The sequence below is a fragment of the Colletotrichum destructivum genome, chromosome 1 (assembly GCF_034447905.1).
Source record: "Colletotrichum destructivum chromosome 1, complete sequence".
Taxonomy (NCBI): Eukaryota; Fungi; Ascomycota; class Sordariomycetes; order Glomerellales; family Glomerellaceae; genus Colletotrichum; species Colletotrichum destructivum.
In genome coordinates, this window is record NC_085896.1 from 4,154,224 (window position 1) to 4,171,235 (window position 17,012).

The following is a 17,012-nucleotide window of genomic DNA, read 5'->3' on the forward strand; positions in this document are numbered from 1 at the left end:
GCACCGATGAAGAAAGAGAGAAAGTGAGAGCGAGACAATAGGATTGTGGCATTGCGACGATGGCTGGATTGACTCTCCTTTTGGCGCCTTTTTTTTTTTTTTTTTAGTTTGCCGCGAGGCGTTTGCACGGTTGCCAAGGGTTGGCTGACGGCAGCTGACTGCAGGGCGAAAAGGGCAAAGGGTTGCAATCTCCGTGCGAGCCCACGGGGCCCTAGAGGGAGGAACGTGGGAAGGAATGTAGTGATGGGGCACTGCATCCTTCGGGATCACTGACAGCTCTCGCACGCGAATGTTTTTTTGCTTTGAGACCCCAGCCCATGCGACGGCAGCGAGCCGGCGCGCGGGAAACGGCATATGGCATTTTGTGGACGGCAGGGGCGCCGCCGCCGCCAAACGAAGCAGTTTGTTTGCGAGCAGCACGCATCCGGTGCGCTCACTCCCCGTCGTTTGAAGGGTACTTGTCCAGCCCGTACGTCTCGTTGAGGGAGACGCGCGTGACGACCTGCTCGTCCTCCATGCGGACCCACGTCTCGACCGACATTTCGGGGTCGTCGCCTTGGGCGAAGGAGAGCCTGATGACGCGGGCGCCGCGGTTCCACGTGCCGTAGCCGCCGTAGCCCGTGTGCTTGGCGAAGCAGAGGAACGGGGCATCGGCGCCGAGACCGGCTTCGTGGCCGGGCCATGTCGAGCACCACGAGTCGCCGTGGTCGTGCCCGACGTAGACGCTGTGGAGGCCCTCGGCCTCGAGCAGCGCCTCGACAAAGGGCGCGTCCTCCTCGCCCTGGCCGCCCTGGATGGCGAGCGGGCTGTCGGCGTTCAGGCCAGGGAACCGGGCGGGATCCAGTTTGGCCTGCTGGGCCTCCAGAAACACGTGCGGCGGAATGTGGACAAAGGCGACGCTCGGAATGACGCGCCCGTGCGTCGCCTTGAGCTCGTCGTACGTCTCGGTGAACCAGGCGGCGGTCTCGGGGGCGACCCAGTTTGGAATGTCGTCCATGTTATCGGAATCCGTCTGGTAGCTAGTGCCGCCCCGGCTGTCAAAGAACCACAGAAGCAGCATGGGGTCCTTGGAGTCTCCCTCGAAGACAGGGACGTAGTAGTTTGTGATGCCCGGCAGTTTGCCGCCGCCCATGGACGTCGTGTAGCAGAGGTCGTAGCCCTTTTCCGCGCGGAACAGCTGCGCGCGGTCCAGGGTGTGTTTGGAGTCGTGGTTCCCGTAGACGGACGCCCAGCGCTGGCCTGTCTCGACAAGCGGCTGCACGATCCGGTCGACGTAGCCCGTCGAGTTCTCCTTGTGCGTGTCCTCGCCCGTGATGAGGTCGCCGTTGAGCACGACCAGGTCGGGCTGCTCCGTCTTCAGGACCGACCGCATGACCCGGGTCGAGTTGACGTCCTGGTCTATGCCCCAGCCGAACTCCTGCTCGCCAAAGTGCAGGTCCGAGAAGACGGCGATGATGTAGTCGCGCTGGGAGGACACCCTGAGCCGCGGCTTGCTCACCGACGGCTCCGTCAAGGGCCACTTGCCCGGCGAGATCTTGGTGATCATGATGTACATGGCGGCGAAGGAGATGGAGAAGACGAAGACGAGCTGGCATATCCGCTCGAGCAGCCGCAACGACGACTGCGGCGGACGCGGCTGAAGCGCCTGCTTGGAAGCGGGCATCGTGTGTGTGCGTGTGTGCGTGTGGAATGATGATACTGATTGCGAGGTTTGGGGTAAGACAGACGCAGGACCCGTGCAGAGGATTGGCAACAACCGAGTAATGAGAAAGTTGGGAGAGACAAAGCCGCGAGACCACCAGGGACCAGCCAAGAATGACAAACAAACCGAGCGGAGTGCGAGGCGTGGATTTAAAAGGATGATGGGATTTGGCGAAGGCGATGTCGAGCGGAACAGCGGGATTGCTGAAGCTGCTGACTGCTGGCTGCTGGCAGAGCTTCGCCGCAGCTGGGATCTCTCATTGTTCAAGGGGCCAAACAATCCCAAACAGAGCCAAAACAGGCCCACTGTGGCAGATGCCGCTTTTGGGGGAGGGGGGAGAGTTTCCAGGGGAGGGACACGGGGGGGTCTAAGCCAACCGGGATGGTCGAGACGAAGACGGCGGCGGACTCGACTGTTCAGCGCATGCAAAGGCGGTAAGACGCTGGGAACAACCGCTGAACATCCCCCCCCCTTCCCAGCGTCCTAGTGTTCTCTCGTCTGTTCTTTTCCTCCCCCTCGCCTCATTGCTGCCAACGGCTGACCGATGGAGAATCGCAGAAGTCAGGACTCCGAGACAATTGAAGACTCTCAGCCTTCCGAAGGATCTCAGCTTCTCAAAGGAACCGGCAGCAAGGCCCGTTGAGCGTGTGGCGGATGGCCGGGGGGCATGTTTGCCTGAATCGACGAAACTTTTGCTGTACGACTCGCAGGATGTTGGGTGTGTCTGTGTTGCTTTAGCCTTTTGGAAGGAAGGGGGAAAAAACGCAAACTACCTACGTGCGACCTGCGATATGATAATATCCGCCAGCGCAGTCGCGGACGAGGCGTCATATTGAACCGACAGACGTCCACCGTACGCGTCGACCGTCGTCGTCCCGGCGCGCTGTCGGCCGATGCCGCTGTGAATTGCGTCAACCTTGGTAGGAGACCCGTAAGGTTGGGGGGGGGTTGTCAGTGGAGGTGCCCCAGGGGTTGCAGTGTGCAGCGCAGTGGGGTGCAGCTCTGGCAGTGGTTCGCTAACCCCCAACTCTCCCCTGCAGCGAAGCTCCTTGTCGACGATAAAGCTTCAATCGGGAACATGAGCACGCCTTTGCGGGGCGTCTGTTAGTGATGCCACCGGGAACAAGGCGAGGCCACTACCAACGCCCTTTTCTTATCAGACGGCCCAAGCTCCGGCAACAGGCCAATCGACCTTCCTGTCTGGTCCAAGGTGCCTCGTCGTCAGCTTGCCCCTCTCACTCCCGGGTGAACTTTTGTAGATTGATCTCGTTCCGAAGCGGCTTCGCTCGAAATTTGATGTCGATGGATTGAATACATAATGTGATGCCTCCGTGACCGCAGCCAACGTTCACTCGCTCGCTCCGTGACTTTTTTTTTTCTGCCCTTAGGACCACTGCACACGATGATGGCCCTTCCACAAGCAACATCGCCCTCGAAAGAGGCCGGCCTCCATGACGACGACGACGACTCCTCCTCCTTCCCGGTCCCGCCTCCGTACGAGGCCGCGGCCTACCCCCGCGTCCGGCCGCGTCGTGCCATCGTGCGGAGCCTCGTCTCACTGCGCGTGCTCGTGTGCGTCTTCCTTGCCGCCCTCCTCGCCTGGCCCGCGCTTCTCCTCGTGCGAGAGGTCACGCTCCGCGACGTCGCCCGGCACGCGTCCTCGTCCGCCCACCTGGCTCGCTTCCGAGACTCCGTCAAGCACTGCGCCGCACTCCGGACGCTTCCCGAGAACCCCGAGCCGGGATCCCGCAAGTCCAACCCGCGATGGAACCCGGCCCGTGGCCAGGCCAGGCCCGTCGTGCTGCGCAACATGACCTTCTTCGACGGAGAGTCCGTCGCCCCCGAGCCCATGGACATCCGGTTTGACAGGGGCCTCATCACGGAGCTCGCGACGACGGCCTCGAGGTCCATCCAGTCCCGGGGGGCGGCCACCGAAGACGAACACGACCTGCACGGCCGCTTCGTGACGCCCGGCCTGGTCGACATGCACTCGCACCACTCGACCGGCCTGTGGCCGGCACTGCCCGTCACCAGCGACGAGAACGAGATGAGCAAGGCGTACGGGCCGCTGACCCCCTTCATGCGCATCCTCGACTCGATGAAGGCGTATGACGACGCCACCCGCATCATCATGTCCGGCGGCATCACCACCTCGCTCATCCTGCCGGGCTCCGCCAACATCATGGGCGGCGAGGGCACCGTCATCAAGAACGTCCTCAAGTCGGGCGAGCTGGGCGAGTACGTCGTCGAGGAGCTGCTGCTCGAGCACAACATCCCGCCCGAGGCCCGCCACCGCTACATGAAGCTGGCCTGCGGCGAGAACCCCAAGCGCGTCTACGGCCACACGCGCATGGCCAACGCCTACATCCTGCGCGAGCAGTTCGCCAAGGCCAAGGAGCACCTGCAGAAGCAGGATGAGTACTGCGAGGCCGTCGCCAGCGTCTCGTCCGGGTCCGACGACGACGACGACGACCTGAAGCTCCGCTTCGTCAGGGACCACGGCGACTTCCCCAGCGACCTGAAGCTCGAGTCCACCGTCGGCATGCTGCGCGGCCGCGTCGCCATGCAGAACCACTGCTACCTCCCGGAGGACTTTGAGACCATGCTGCGCGTCACCAAGGAGTACGGCGTCCGCGTCCGCGCCTTCCACCACGCCCTCGAGGCCTGGCAGGTCCCCGAGATGCTCAAGGCGTACGGCGAGTGAGTACAAGAACCCCCCCCCCCCACATTCCCCCGTTCGGGTCCACGGGCCGGCTCTGCTGACACCCCATCGCAACAGAAACGTCACCGTCGCCACCTTTGCCGAGTTCAGCCTGTACAAGTTCGAGGCCTACGGCCCAAGCCTGTCCTCCGGCCGGATCCTCAACGAGCACGGTATCCCCGTTGCCTACAAGTCGGACCACGGCCCCGCCAGCGAGTAAGCTTTGTTCCGTATCCCTGAAAGTAGTCGTTGAAGAAAAGAAAAAAGGAGCGGTAAATAACGTGCGTGCGTGCTACAAAGGACCAACGCCAAGTACATCATGTTCCAAGCCGGCGTCGGCCACGCGTTCCACCTGCCGGAGGACAAGGCCCTGCAGTCCGTCACGTCGATCCCCGCAAACGCCATCGACCTGGGGTATCGTGTCGGCTACGCCCGCCCGGGCTACGACGCCGACCTGGTCGTCTGGGACGCCCACCCGCTGTCCATCGGCGCGACCCCGCTGCAGGTCTACGTCGACGGCAACCCGCAGCTGGAGCACCACATCGTCCGGGAGAGCATGGGCACGACCTTCAACGCGGCGTCGGCCGAGGAGGCCCTTCCCGCCACGCCCAAGATGCGAACAGAGCCCGCGCCCGAGAAGAGGACCGCCTTCTGCGGCAAGGCCAAAAAGGCGAGGGCCGGTTTCGTCATCAACGGCATCACGAACACCTTCCTCGAGAGCCACCCCCAGGTGCCCACCGTCTTCCGCGACGTCGCCGGCGGGAACCTCACCCTCGTCATCAGCAACGGGGCGGTCGCCTGTCTCGGCACGCCCGAGAATTGCTCGTCGGCGGCCGCCCGGGTCTCGGCGGAGCCCGACGTCACCACGCTCGACTTGTCCAACGGCCACGTCCTCCCGGGCCTGACGGCGCTGACGGCCTCCCTCGGCATGGTCGAGATCGCGACGGAGGACTCCACCGGCGACGGCTTCGCGGACCCCAAGAAGGACGGCGGCAACCCGGAGAACCTCGACTTTGCAAAGTACGGCGTCCAGCTGGAGGGCAAGGCCTTCTCGCGCGCGCGGCTCGGCGGTATCACCCGTGCTGTCACGCCTCCCCTCAGCGCGGAGGGCGGCTTCGTCAACGGCGTCAGCGTCGGCATCCTCACCCGCACCGACCGCACCCTTCTCGACGGCGGAGTCTTCCGCCCAGAGGTCGCGCTCCACGTCACCATCGACGACAAGGCCAAAGCCGGCGTGGGCTCCATCAGCACCGCCGTCAAGAAGCTGCGCAGGATCCTCGCCGACGGCAAGGGGAAGCACAATGAGACGACGTTCGGCGAGGTCGCTTCCGGCAAGCTGCCGCTCGTCGTCAACGCCAACAACCACGTGAGTCGCGAGCTCGTTGTGACTATGACGCGGAGTGGACGTTTGCGGAGTGGATGCTCGCGGAGTAGATGATGACATGGAGTGGATGCTAACGCGGACTTAGTGGGACATTCAACAAGTCATCAACATCAAGAAGGACTTCCCCGACGTGAACATTGTCATCCAGGGCGGTGCCGAGGCGCCATTGGTGAGCACCCCGATGAAGGTTTTAAAAAATGTTTTCCGGCAGGACGGGGCTAACCGGACAAACAGGTCGCCCTGGAGCTCGCCGAGTCCCAGATCCCCGTCATTCTCACGGAGACCCGCCCGGCGCCGTACTCCTTCCGGCACCGCGACGCCGTGGTGGGCCCTCCTCTGACCCCGAGCGTCGCCCGCATCCTGAGCGAAGCAGGCGTCTACTTCGCGGTGGCCATCGTTGCAGATAGTGAGTCGCCCGGAGCGGACGAGGTCTCGACGCGCGAGGCCAAAACACCTGCTGACCCAACGTGAACCAGTCATGCCCGCCGACTACCGCATCCACGACCTCGCTCTCGAGGCGGCCTGGGCCGCCAAGTACGCCAACCTCGGCGACAAGGAGGCCGTCCGCCTTGTCTCCTCCAACGTCGAGGACATTCTCGGCCTCCCCAAGAGCAACGACATCGTGGTGTGGGAGGACAGCCCGCTCGAGTTTGGGGGCACTGTGGCGCTCAGCTTCGAGACGAGCAAGAACGGCGAGCTCGAGGTTGCCGCCTGCTGGCCGCAAGAACACGACAAGTAGGTGAACGGTGGCGGGCCGGTGGAGGGTGGTCCTGTTCCCCCCTCCCCCCGTCTGCCTAGAATTTCATAACGGGGCGAGTACACAGGAGCCTGTGGCCACCGAAAAACTGTCAAAGGCTCTCCGTGTGGAACATGTCGAGAGGGCGTACGCCTGTCGTTGCACATTTCAAATAAAAGCACACGTTTGTACAATGACGGGATGGAGGGCCGTAGCACCGCGCAACATTGAAATTGTCGCATGGTCCGGCTGTCGGTGATTGTGACTTAACGTACCAAGCCCAGCCGCACGCCCAAATGACGGAGCCACCGTGACGAGACCACCCTCTGGACTACGATTCGTCCTCTGACCCAAGACAATCACAGGCCACAGTGACTCCAGTCTACATCACGGCTGCAGCTGAAGCGGCACAACGAGTGTTTTGCACCGAACCTCGTCTTGTGAAACTCACAGAGAGCCGATGTTCCCGTGGCCGCTTCCTCGGAGGTGGCGCTAGAGAGTCGGAACCGAAAAGGTAGCTACCCGTCTACAATATGATATCACCCGCGCGGACCGTGACCTGTCAGCCCTAGCCCGTGCCCACAGCATTGAGCCAGGGTGCGCACGATAAATCGGGACACAGAAGGGGGGTATTACTACACCACGGGCAAAAGGGCTGGACGCGTACCGGCGTTTGCAGGGACGGTGCTTGGTTCAGAGATCACAGACGAGGAGCACAGAGAGGAGAGGACGCGGCCATCGATCAGGAAGCGTGCGGTTCTGCGCTCTGTCAGCCATGTCGGTCGGTCGGTCGGACCGGCCGTGCTCGCTTTGGGGCCCGGGCTGGATGATAAAAAGGCGACACATGCTGAACTGAACAACGGAACATGGGATGGCACCGTCTGGCTTGGGATGGGCTCGGCATCCGCCAATCTGTCCCTGCGGCCTGAGGGGTGGAGAGTAGAGATTGCGAGCATGCACGCCATCACATCATAGGACCGTCGCAACTTCCGACAGGAAGAAGAAAGCCGGGAGCCAAAGTGCCGGCCGCCCAAGGCTGCATGCAGTGCACGGCAATCAAGGCGAATGGGATGGGCGCCAGTGCTCTCCCGCGCTGACGACGGCCTGCCGCAGACGTGATGGTTGTGGGCGGTGATGGCTTACGGAAAGAAAACGACAAAGAAAAAAAAAGTCAGGTCGAGCGTCCTCCCAGGTCTAGAGACAATCTGTTTCACGAGCGCTTCGCGGGTATCGGGCTTCGACTCGCATTCGTCGATTGTTTGATTGAGGGGACCGCCGTGTGAGGCCGAGGGCGTTTTCAGAAGCGCGCGCCAGTCTGCGATTCCCTGCGCTTTCGGCGGCTCAGGGGTGCACCCTACCGAGATGAGGGGGGCTGGTGGAAGGGAGAACCGCACTGCCCAGACAACAGAGCCTGCTGTTATATGGGCTGTTATGCCAAAACAACTCGTACTGTCGGGCTCGTCCGTGTTGTTCATCTCGGCTGTTGACTGCCTTACTCGTGCAAACTCCCTTTGGGTTTCTTGGCAATATCAGGACAAACGGGAGCCACTGGGGCGACGATGTGGAAATGGCGGCGGTGAGTCCTGGTTCGGATAAGTCCGTTGTCACTGACGTTTGTCTTGAGCCCTGCACGGTTGACCGAAGGGAAAAAGGAAGGGGAAAAAAAGGTGAGTCTGTCTTTGATCTCGGTCTTGGGTAGAGAGGCAGGAGGATGTTGTTCAGATGAGCTGAGACTGTTGCAATTTGAGACGAGACGCCGTCAGGCCGTTGACATGAACCGCGGTCGCCTTTCTGGCTGAGACAAGCTGGCGGCGCTGCTTCGACCTCTGCAGATTGACGTCGCGACGACCAACCACCACGGGATGCATCATGCGTGTCAGCGGCGACGGCACCGGGCGGCAGTCGAGTGTCATATTCGTCCTGTGACGATGTTCCTCACAGGCTATCCGGACAGCACCACCCGATACGACGGCCGGGGGGGGGGGTACGATGCCAGGCCGCCCGTCGACCCGGAGGACGTGATTCGCCGGACCGTTTTTTTGGATGTTTTCTCGAGAACGTGGAGCCATGGGGCTGTGCGACGTTCTGAAACCCCACCGGCGGCCACCACTCGCCCCCCTCCAGACCCCATGGCCCGGGCAGGGGAGGCAGGCATTAGGAGCCTGGGCCATGTTGGGCTCCTTAGGGCCGGGTCCATCACCGGCTCTGGAAGCGGTCCAGGGGACGGAGGGAGCCTGAGGGAGGAATGCCGAGTCGCCATCCGCAAGAATGTATGGCATTGTTTAGCCGTCTCGGGCTTGGAATCACGTTCTCGAGGTGGTACGAATCCTCACCGCGCGAGCGAGCAAGGCCGAGAGGGTGGCGTGGCATCGGGTGCATAAGTTATGCAGCTAGAAAAGTTACTGTCCGGTGCCAAGATCGGCAGCCTGATTGGTCTGGCAAAGACACGGCCATTCCAGCTGGAGGCATGAAGAAAGGGATTGTTCGAGTGTGCGCGCCGCGGCAGTGACAGTCTCACCGAGAATGGCCCTGAAATTCCAGGCGATGGGCGTTTGTCTCGCAGGTGACTGGCGGGGGGCCTCGATTCGGACGAGAGCGTGTTCGCCGCACTGCTCTCGACTCTCGTCTCGTCGTCCTGCCTTCTCGAGCGTTTGTGGTTGTTGCTTCCTGTGGACGTCTGAGACCATCAACCCCTGCAATCTGGCTTGTGGAAGCCCCTGCGCAGGTGGGACAGACAGCCCAGGAACCGCTTGCCCGGATAAAGTTAGCTGAAAAGGTAATCACACCTCCTGGCGTCCTTCCCGTTTGCTCGTTTCGTCGTCGATCTGCAAACACAGAGGCAGCGAGCGACCGGAGGAGACCTGTTTGTGCAAACGAAAATTGAAGAGAAAAAAATAAAAATGAAAATTGAAAAAAGTTCTCTTCCTCTGGCATTCACTCAATACGTGCAGCATCCGAGTAGGATTCTATACCGAAGCTTGTTGATCCTCAGCACGTCGCCCCAAGCCGGACGTCGTCATCGTTTGCACCATTCCCGGCTTCTCTTGCCCCTGAAAAGAAGAGAAGAAAAAAAAAACCACATGAGGGGGCCGACGCCACCAAGCCCTGAGCGCCGATAGTGTCGTTTCCACGGCGGCCAGGTCTGGCTGGCAGCACCGTGTTCCAAATCCAAACTCTTCCAGCGCCACTAACGGGCACTTGAGGCCCGTTGGCAGTCCCCTCGCCTCGGGTCCCGGGATCGACTCGGTGCAAGGTGACTGGACGCCACCAAAGACGAGAGACGAAGACGTAAAAGAAAAAAAAAGGAGACGAGAGACGAGTCAGCATGCTAAAGTACTTACTAGCAAAGCAAGCACAGCTCCGGCGTCGCACCGAGCGACAATTGACGGCCGACCTGCACAAAGCTGGTGGTCCGGCACAATCGCAGCCAATGGGAAGCCGCGGGTTTTTATGCGCCATGCAGGTACCAGTTTTGCAGCACACCACACCATGACAGCTTTTTTGTGCATTCTCATCCCCTATCCAGTGCGTTCTGTGAGCAGCCAGAGAGTTGGGCAAGTGGGGTCCAAGGGGGGGCTGTCAGCTCAAGTCAGTGGTCAACCTCTCTCTGCCGCCGTGTGCCGTTTCGTTTCTTCTCTTGGTGGTGGTGTGCAGCGCAGCAATATGCCGCAAGCCATTCGTCTAGACTTTTGATTCCCTGTTCTGAGCGACAGGGTCAGGCTGTCTGGATCCCTCAGTGCTCGAAAATAGTTCATGGAGCCCGGGAACCTGATTGATCACTGCCATCCAAGGGCCTGCTGCCTGTCCCTGCCCATTCGTCCCATCTCCCCAAGCCTCTGCTGCTCGTCCGAACCCCACCGTCGCTGGCCTTCCCGCCAAGATGCAGCAGCCCCCGCTCCCCGCCGTACGCTCACACCCCCTCACCACCCTCACCAACCATCACCCTCTCCGCCCTGCGCTCGAGTGGACTGGCATCGCCAGTTTTCCAAGGCCGCACTACCACGAAGAGTGCCCCCATGGCGTCACGGCTGAGCGTTCCTGGCCACCCTCCTAGCGTGTTCCTACCACCCCAGGCGCCCAGTGCCCGCCAACTCTCGTCCAAGATGTCTGGCGATTATATTACTCTTGCCCACATCCTCCCTCCACCGAGATCGACACTCGACCTCTGCCCCATTCCCACCACCACCACTCCTTCCCTGTCGAATCTTGCTGGGCAATTCTTCTCTCCTTTCATCCTTCTTTTTTTCCATCTCGTGAAAAGCTGAGCTTGCTGAGCACGTCCTCTCCTTCCATCTTTGCAGACAGCGTCTTGGACCCTGCCCGATCCATTCATTCACTCACTCACTCACTCAACCACACGCTCATCTGCCGTTCAAAAGGTGCTCCGGTATCAGCATTCACAGTAAACATAACAGTCCCTACCCATCCCAGCACCCGCTCCCGCCGGCTCTCACACACACTCTCTCTCATCTCATCTCATCCCGCACCCGTCAACCGCAACCATGAAGTTCACCGCCGCCGCCACGCTGGCCGCGCTCGTGGGCGCCGCCTCGGCCGGCTCCAAGTCCGACGACAGGACGTTTGCCGTCCTCCGTTTCAACAACAAGGAGCTCGTCAAGGCCCGTGTTGATCCCATCATCAACCCCGGAAAGCCCGCGACCCACGTCCACGGCGTCATGGGAGGCAGCAACTTTGGCATGTCGGCCACGGGCGAGTCCCTGACGCAGTCCAAGTGCACCAACGCCATGATCAACGGCGACAACAGCGCCTACTGGTTCCCGTCCCTGTACTTCCAGGACCCCAAGACCAAGCAGTTCGAGTCGGTCGAAGTCTTTTACGTCAACGTCTACTACTTGTGAGTGTCGCCGCCGCCGATCCCCCTTCCCCCCCGCTGACCTGTGGCAACAGCTTCGACGGCACCGACGACGAGATCAAGGCTTTCCCCCCCGGTCTGCAGATCTTCAGCGGCAACGCCTCCGCCCGCACGCCGCCCTCCACCGGAGGAAAGCAGAACCTCGACCCCGAGGACGGCCCCATCCAGCCCGTCCAGTGGACCTGCCCCAGGTCGAGCTACAACCCGCCCTCGTACCCCGCCAACTCGGACGGCATGACCGCCGGCATCGTCGACCCCAACAACCAGGGCTCCGGCGTCGGCTTCCCCGACCAGAACTGCGACGGCTTCGGCTCCCCGCTGCGCGCCGACATCCACATGCCCTCGTGCTACAACCCCAAGGCCGCCCTCGACGACTACAAGAGCATGGCCTGGCCCTCGAGAAAGGGCGCCTCCAGCGGCGGCCGCAAGAACTGCCCCGAGGGATGGATCCACGTCCCCCACATGTTCTTCGAGGTCTACTTCGACACCCCCAAGTTCGCCGACCGCTGGACCCCCGGCCAGGGCGCCCAGCCCTTTGTCCTCTCCAACGGCGACACCTCGGGCTACAGCCTGCACGCTGACTTCATCGCCGCCTGGGACCAGGACGTCCTCCAGCAGATCATCGACAACTGCAACGCCGGCTCCTCCGGCATGGACAAGTGCCCCGGCCTGCTGAAGGGCCTCAACACCAACAAGGACTGCAAGATCGACTCGCCCCTCCAAGAGGTCACCGACGGCATCCTCGACAAGCTTCCCGGCGACAACCCCCTCGGCGGCTTCTCCTTAGGCCCCATCCTTGGCGGCGGCGGCGGCAGCGACAGCGGCGTTGTTGTCAAGCCCTCCGGCGGCGCATCCTCGGCCTCCTCCGCCAAGCCCTCCCCTACCACCGAGCCTGCTTACAGCCCCATTCGCCAGCTTGACGAAGCCCCCAAGACCTCCGCCGCCGCCGCCGCTTCGTCCCAGCTGCCCATCCAGCAGGCGCCCGAGAAGGAGAACACTCAGCCGGCCGAGGAGGAGACGACCGCCCCCGCCGCCGTGCCCACCCCCAGCCTGGGCGGCTCCCAACCCTCCAAGGCGACGTCCTGTCTCCGTAAGACCAAGACCGTCTGGGAGACCGTCACCGTCACCGTGGCCGCCGAAGAGTCCGCCGCCGCCAAGGCCGACGACTACAGCAAGGCCCGCCGCCACGTCCACGACCACATGAAGCGCCACCGCAGCCACCGCGACTAAGCCTTGCGCGTACCGGGAGAGTTTTCCAGTTGCACTGTCGAATACTTTTCTTTCTTTTTTGCGCCTGTACCAAAGTTCCTCTTCGTTAGACATTTTAGGGCTGCGGCTGGGAAGGGAGTTTCAGAACGTATACCAAGGGTCGGTTGGAAGACGCACTCAAAACACTGGATATGGAATTCGGGGCTTTGGGAAAAGAACCCTCCTCGCGTGAGACTGGCACCGCGATCGTCGGGCTTCGACTTGATTTTTTTGTGCTTTTGACGACGATGATGAACAGATACATACATTAACCCCACATTGGGGGGAGAAGGCTTGAGACCAAATTTTTTTTTTGGATCAAGCTCGAGGACAACTGGATTCGCTTCTTGTTCGTACCTTGGAACACATACATTCGATTCTTGGAACGGGCCTCCTCGGGAGGGCCCCCTCATTTGGGAACGTCTTTACTTTTGGAACGGAAGAGAACGGACTGGTAGATTCAATAGAAACGCACCAGACAATTTTTGTCCCCATGCAAGTGGATGGAGCACGTGAAATCTGCAGCCTTAGGAAGCGTGACAGCTAACGTGGGCCACGACGTCGAAATAAGGTTATTTTGTAGGCGCAAGAATTCGACCTCATTTCCTGTTCCTATCTCAAGGCAGGCCCCTGGACATGCACGCCGCTCAACCATCAGTCCGTCTCGGTCTCAGCAGTCGTCCGGGCCAAGCAAGAGAAAGGGACAAGATCAAGACGACTGACTGCAGTGGTGGCAAGCCTGTGCACACTCCCGACGGTCTCCACAAATTCTCCGTGCCCGCCGTGCCCACCGCAGAAATCTTCACCTCCGTTCCCCACCACACCGCACACCGAGAACGGGATGCACCACTAACCCAACGCCGGTGAACCGCCTGCACTACCTTGACCGATTGACTTGGCGCTCAGCACCACCATGTCGCTGTATCACGAGACGGCCGAGATCCTCTCGGCGAGCCCCGACCACGGCGGCAGCCTCAAGAGCCGCGTGTTTGGCAAGAAGGGCCTCAAGTCGCCGCCCGCGCAGGTGTACGCCCTCGCGCTCGAGACATGCAAGTGGAGCGGCGTGTTGAAAGAGGTCGTCGAGGCGGCCGAGATCCTGCGCCACGAGCGCAAGGCGAGTCGTCCCCCCCCCCCCCCTCCCGTCGCCGTCAGTCCGAAAACGTCTGCTAACCCCGCCCCGTAGCTCACCCCCGTGCTGGCGCTGCTGCTGGTGCACGACTTCCTCCTGGCCAAGAAGGGCATTGCGCTGCCGCAGACGCACGGCCTGAGGACGTCGGTTGAGCGCCACAAGGCCAGGCTGGCCTCGGAGCTGACGCGCGCGAGGCTGCGGAGGAAGATGCCGTCCGTGGAGGCGCTGAGGGCGGACGTAAACGCGAACGCCGACCCGGAGGGGAGACATCCCCGGTGGATCCGGGTGAACACGCTCCGGAGCAACGTGGAGGACCAGCTCGAGACGACCTTCAAGGGATGGGAGAGGGCGCTGTCCATCGAGGCGGTGACGCAGTCGACGGGCAAGGCCATCTTCATCGACACGCACGTGCCCAACCTGCTGGCGGCGCCGCCCGGCACGGACGTGACCAAGACGCCGGCGTACCTCAAGGGCGAGATCATCCTGCAAGACAAGGCCTCGTGCTTCCCCGCGTATCTGCTCGACCCGCGGTCCGAAGACGGCGACGTCGTCGACTCGTGCGCCGCCCCCGGAAACAAGACGACGCACCTGGCCGCCATCGTCCAGTCGCACCAGCCGGACCAGGCCACGCGGCAGCCGACCATCTTCGCGTTCGAGCGGGACCCCCGAAGGGCGCAGACTCTCGAGAAGATGGTCAAGATCGCCGGCAGCAGGGGCATGACCAAGATCGGGCCGGGCCAGGACTTCCTGGACGTCGACCCCACGGCGGACGCGTACAAGCACGTCGGAGCCCTGCTCCTGGATCCCAGCTGCTCGGGCAGCGGCATCGTCGGACGCGACTCGATGCCGGAGCTGCACCTCCCCGAGCTCCCCGGTCCCGCCGCCGCCGCCAAGGGGGCCAAGGGGGCCAAGGGGAAGGCGGACAGGCTCAAGCGGAAACGAGCCGAGGAGGACAGGCCGGTGATGGTCGACGACGACGGGAACGCCGTCGAGGTGCAGTCGGAGCAGGAGTTGCAAAAGCGGCTCGACGCGCTGGCCGGGTTCCAGCTGACGCTGCTGCTCCACGCGATGAAGTTCTCCTCGGCGACCAAGATCACCTACTCGACCTGCTCCATTCACGCGGAGGAGAACGAGGGCGTCGTCGTCAGGGCGCTCGCGTCAACGGTCGCCAAGGCGCGCGGGTGGAGGGTCCTGGCAAGGGAGAAGCAGGTCCGCGGGATGCGCGAGTGGCCCGTCCGGGGACTGCCCGAGGCGGCAGGCGGCGACGCGGCGGTGGCGGAGGCGTGCATCCGGACGTACAAGGGCGACGGGCACGGCGTCATGGGCTTCTTCGTCGCCGCGTTCGCGAGGGACGGGGGCGAGGGTGCGGCGGCCGGCGAGGACGGGCCGTACGTCAGGGACGACGAGGGCCGGATCGTGAGGGACGCGGCGGGGATGCCGGTGCTGAAGCGCACAGGTGAGCCTGTCGTCTTGGAGGATGCCGCACGTCAGGCACAGCTGGGGGGAGTGGATGGTTCGGAGGATGATTCAGAGGATGATTCGGAGGATGATTCGGAGGACGGTGATGAGGATGAGTGGGCTGGGTTTGACTAGTCGGCTCGGTGCTAATACAGAGGCATGTCACAAAGTCATTGGGCGTTCGGAGCAGCTTCGACCACTCAAACATTGACGGACTGAGATGGCCGAGTGCCGTCGGCCTTCGCATTGTCAATAATGGGCACCATCTTGCATCTTCGAAGCATCGCCGTTCCAGGTTCCTGCTCCTTCACAAAAATTCGAATGTTGCTGCGTATACAGCACCTGCCCCTGCAGCACCTCCTTCCCAACCGCCTCGCCCTTCCATCGTGCCTCCCCAAGTCGCCTCTTTCCTAGCCTGTGCCTTCCTAAATTGCCTCTTGCCTCGCGCCTTCCAAATCCGCCCATCCTCACCCAACCTCCACCCACTTGCACCAGACACGTCTGCTCGTCACAACAGCAGCCGCAAGTCGACCGCTTGCTCTCAAGGCATCACCCCAGTCATCAATCGTTAGTATCTCGCCCTCCCGCGCCTTCCTCCGTGTAACCTTACCTTTGGGCAACCTTGAGCGACCGACCGCACCGGCGGCCTCCACCACCGTGATGGACTCGGTCAACCCGTCCGACTACAGCAGCATCCCGTTCGGCTATGCGATCATCAAGGCCGTCGGTCCACGGAACAAGCCGGAAGTGCCTCCCGTCTTTTTCATAGTCAACTGCATGATCGTCGGAGACGCGTCACTCCGCCTGCGTCGGATGCTCACCCAACGGCCCAACACGCAGCATTGGATACTCCTTCACCCCGCTCGGGATGTGCAGGAGGTCATGTACATCATCCACCATGGACGCCGCAGCCCCGACCTTGCGCCGGCGACCGCGGATGCCATGCTTTCCGTGTGCTACACCGCAGACAGGCTCGACCTGTTGGAGGGCATCAGCAAGGTCTGGGGCGCCATCTTGTACGTCGACGAGAAAATGACCAGCCAGCAACTGTGGAACGTGGCCGTTGCCGCGGTTCTGTGCAAGAACAACACCGTCTTCTTTGCTGCCACAAGAAAGCTGACGTGGCTGCACCACGCTCGGTATCGCGAGCTGGTCACGAACTGCAACTTTTGGGAGTTGTTCCTGGCCGGTACGGTCCCTCAGCCCTATCCCAGATACTGACTCTTTACTGACGGCAAGCCCCCCCAGCGAACCTGGAACAGTTGCGAAATCTCCTGTGGGTTGACATGTCGGAGATCTACTTCGAGACCAACCACGACTGCCACATGGAGAGCATACCCGGCATCCACCCCTCGCATCTGGAGACACTTCCAACCTTGATGTCCCGGTTCGTGTACCTCAGGGAGAGGTGCGATGTTGAGATGATCGACAGGGAAGGAGAAAGCTACCGAATGGTGGTCGCCGAGCAGGCCTCCCAGACGTGGCCGTACAGACTGCGCGAGGAGGTTTCAGGGGCGCTGATGGATGTGCACAAGAAATCCGGACTTCACTTGGCACAGTTTTATCATTTCTTGGATCTTCCATTGGATTGATCTGGATGGGCCCATATGATGTCCTCCAGGCATAACGGTTGCTTGGTTGTTGGAGGGACCTTACAATTTCTTGCATTCACAACTTGCATTATTGTTGGATTGCTGCCACAATGCTTTGTGCTGCAGCCCCTCTTTTGTGTCAGCTTGTCAGGCAACAAAGAGGCATTTTCAGGCAAACGGACGAGGAAA

General features: G+C 61.7%; 6 protein-coding genes across 6 annotated transcripts; 4 read left to right on the top strand and 2 right to left on the bottom strand.

The window, feature by feature from the left end:
* Window positions 1-359: 359 nt before the first annotated feature.
* On the bottom strand, window positions 360-1,954 carry CDEST_01246 (Putative calcineurin-like phosphoesterase domain, ApaH type, metallo-dependent phosphatase). Its single transcript, XM_062917405.1, has one exon. The coding sequence runs from the start codon at window positions 1,661-1,663 to the stop codon at window positions 434-436; it is 1,230 nt and encodes a 409-aa protein (XP_062773456.1). The 5' UTR covers window positions 1,664-1,954; the 3' UTR covers window positions 360-433.
* A 748-nt stretch (window positions 1,955-2,702) lies between these two features.
* CDEST_01247 (Putative metal-dependent hydrolase, composite domain superfamily) lies at window positions 2,703-6,712 on the top strand. Its single transcript, XM_062917406.1, has 6 exons — window positions 2,703-4,402; window positions 4,482-4,619; window positions 4,704-5,769; window positions 5,873-5,956; window positions 6,022-6,193; window positions 6,264-6,712. The coding sequence occupies exons 1-6, from the start codon at window positions 3,105-3,107 to the stop codon at window positions 6,524-6,526; spliced, it is 3,021 nt and encodes a 1,006-aa protein (XP_062773457.1). The 5' UTR covers window positions 2,703-3,104; the 3' UTR covers window positions 6,527-6,712.
* A 1,529-nt stretch (window positions 6,713-8,241) lies between these two features.
* On the bottom strand, window positions 8,242-8,802 carry CDEST_01248 (uncharacterized protein; the record flags this gene model as incomplete). The annotated part of the gene is made up of 1 exon (XM_062917407.1): window positions 8,242-8,802. The coding sequence occupies one exon, from the start codon at window positions 8,800-8,802 to the stop codon at window positions 8,242-8,244; it is 561 nt and encodes a 186-aa protein (XP_062773458.1).
* A 1,879-nt stretch (window positions 8,803-10,681) lies between these two features.
* On the top strand, window positions 10,682-13,149 carry CDEST_01249 (uncharacterized protein). Its single transcript, XM_062917408.1, has 2 exons — window positions 10,682-11,378; window positions 11,432-13,149. The coding sequence occupies exons 1-2, from the start codon at window positions 11,026-11,028 to the stop codon at window positions 12,624-12,626; spliced, it is 1,548 nt and encodes a 515-aa protein (XP_062773459.1). The 5' UTR covers window positions 10,682-11,025; the 3' UTR covers window positions 12,627-13,149.
* Window positions 13,150-13,271: 122 nt separating this feature from the next.
* Window positions 13,272-15,580, top strand: CDEST_01250 (Putative SAM-dependent methyltransferase RsmB/NOP2-type, RNA (C5-cytosine) methyltransferase). The gene is made up of 2 exons (XM_062917409.1): window positions 13,272-13,758; window positions 13,828-15,580. The coding sequence occupies exons 1-2, from the start codon at window positions 13,558-13,560 to the stop codon at window positions 15,364-15,366; spliced, it is 1,740 nt and encodes a 579-aa protein (XP_062773460.1). The 5' UTR covers window positions 13,272-13,557; the 3' UTR covers window positions 15,367-15,580.
* Window positions 15,581-15,891: 311 nt separating this feature from the next.
* On the top strand, window positions 15,892-16,823 carry CDEST_01251 (uncharacterized protein; the record flags this gene model as incomplete). The annotated part of the gene is made up of 2 exons (XM_062917410.1): window positions 15,892-16,420; window positions 16,480-16,823. The coding sequence occupies 2 exons, from the start codon at window positions 15,892-15,894 to the stop codon at window positions 16,821-16,823; spliced, it is 873 nt and encodes a 290-aa protein (XP_062773461.1).
* Window positions 16,824-17,012: the final 189 nt, after the last annotated feature.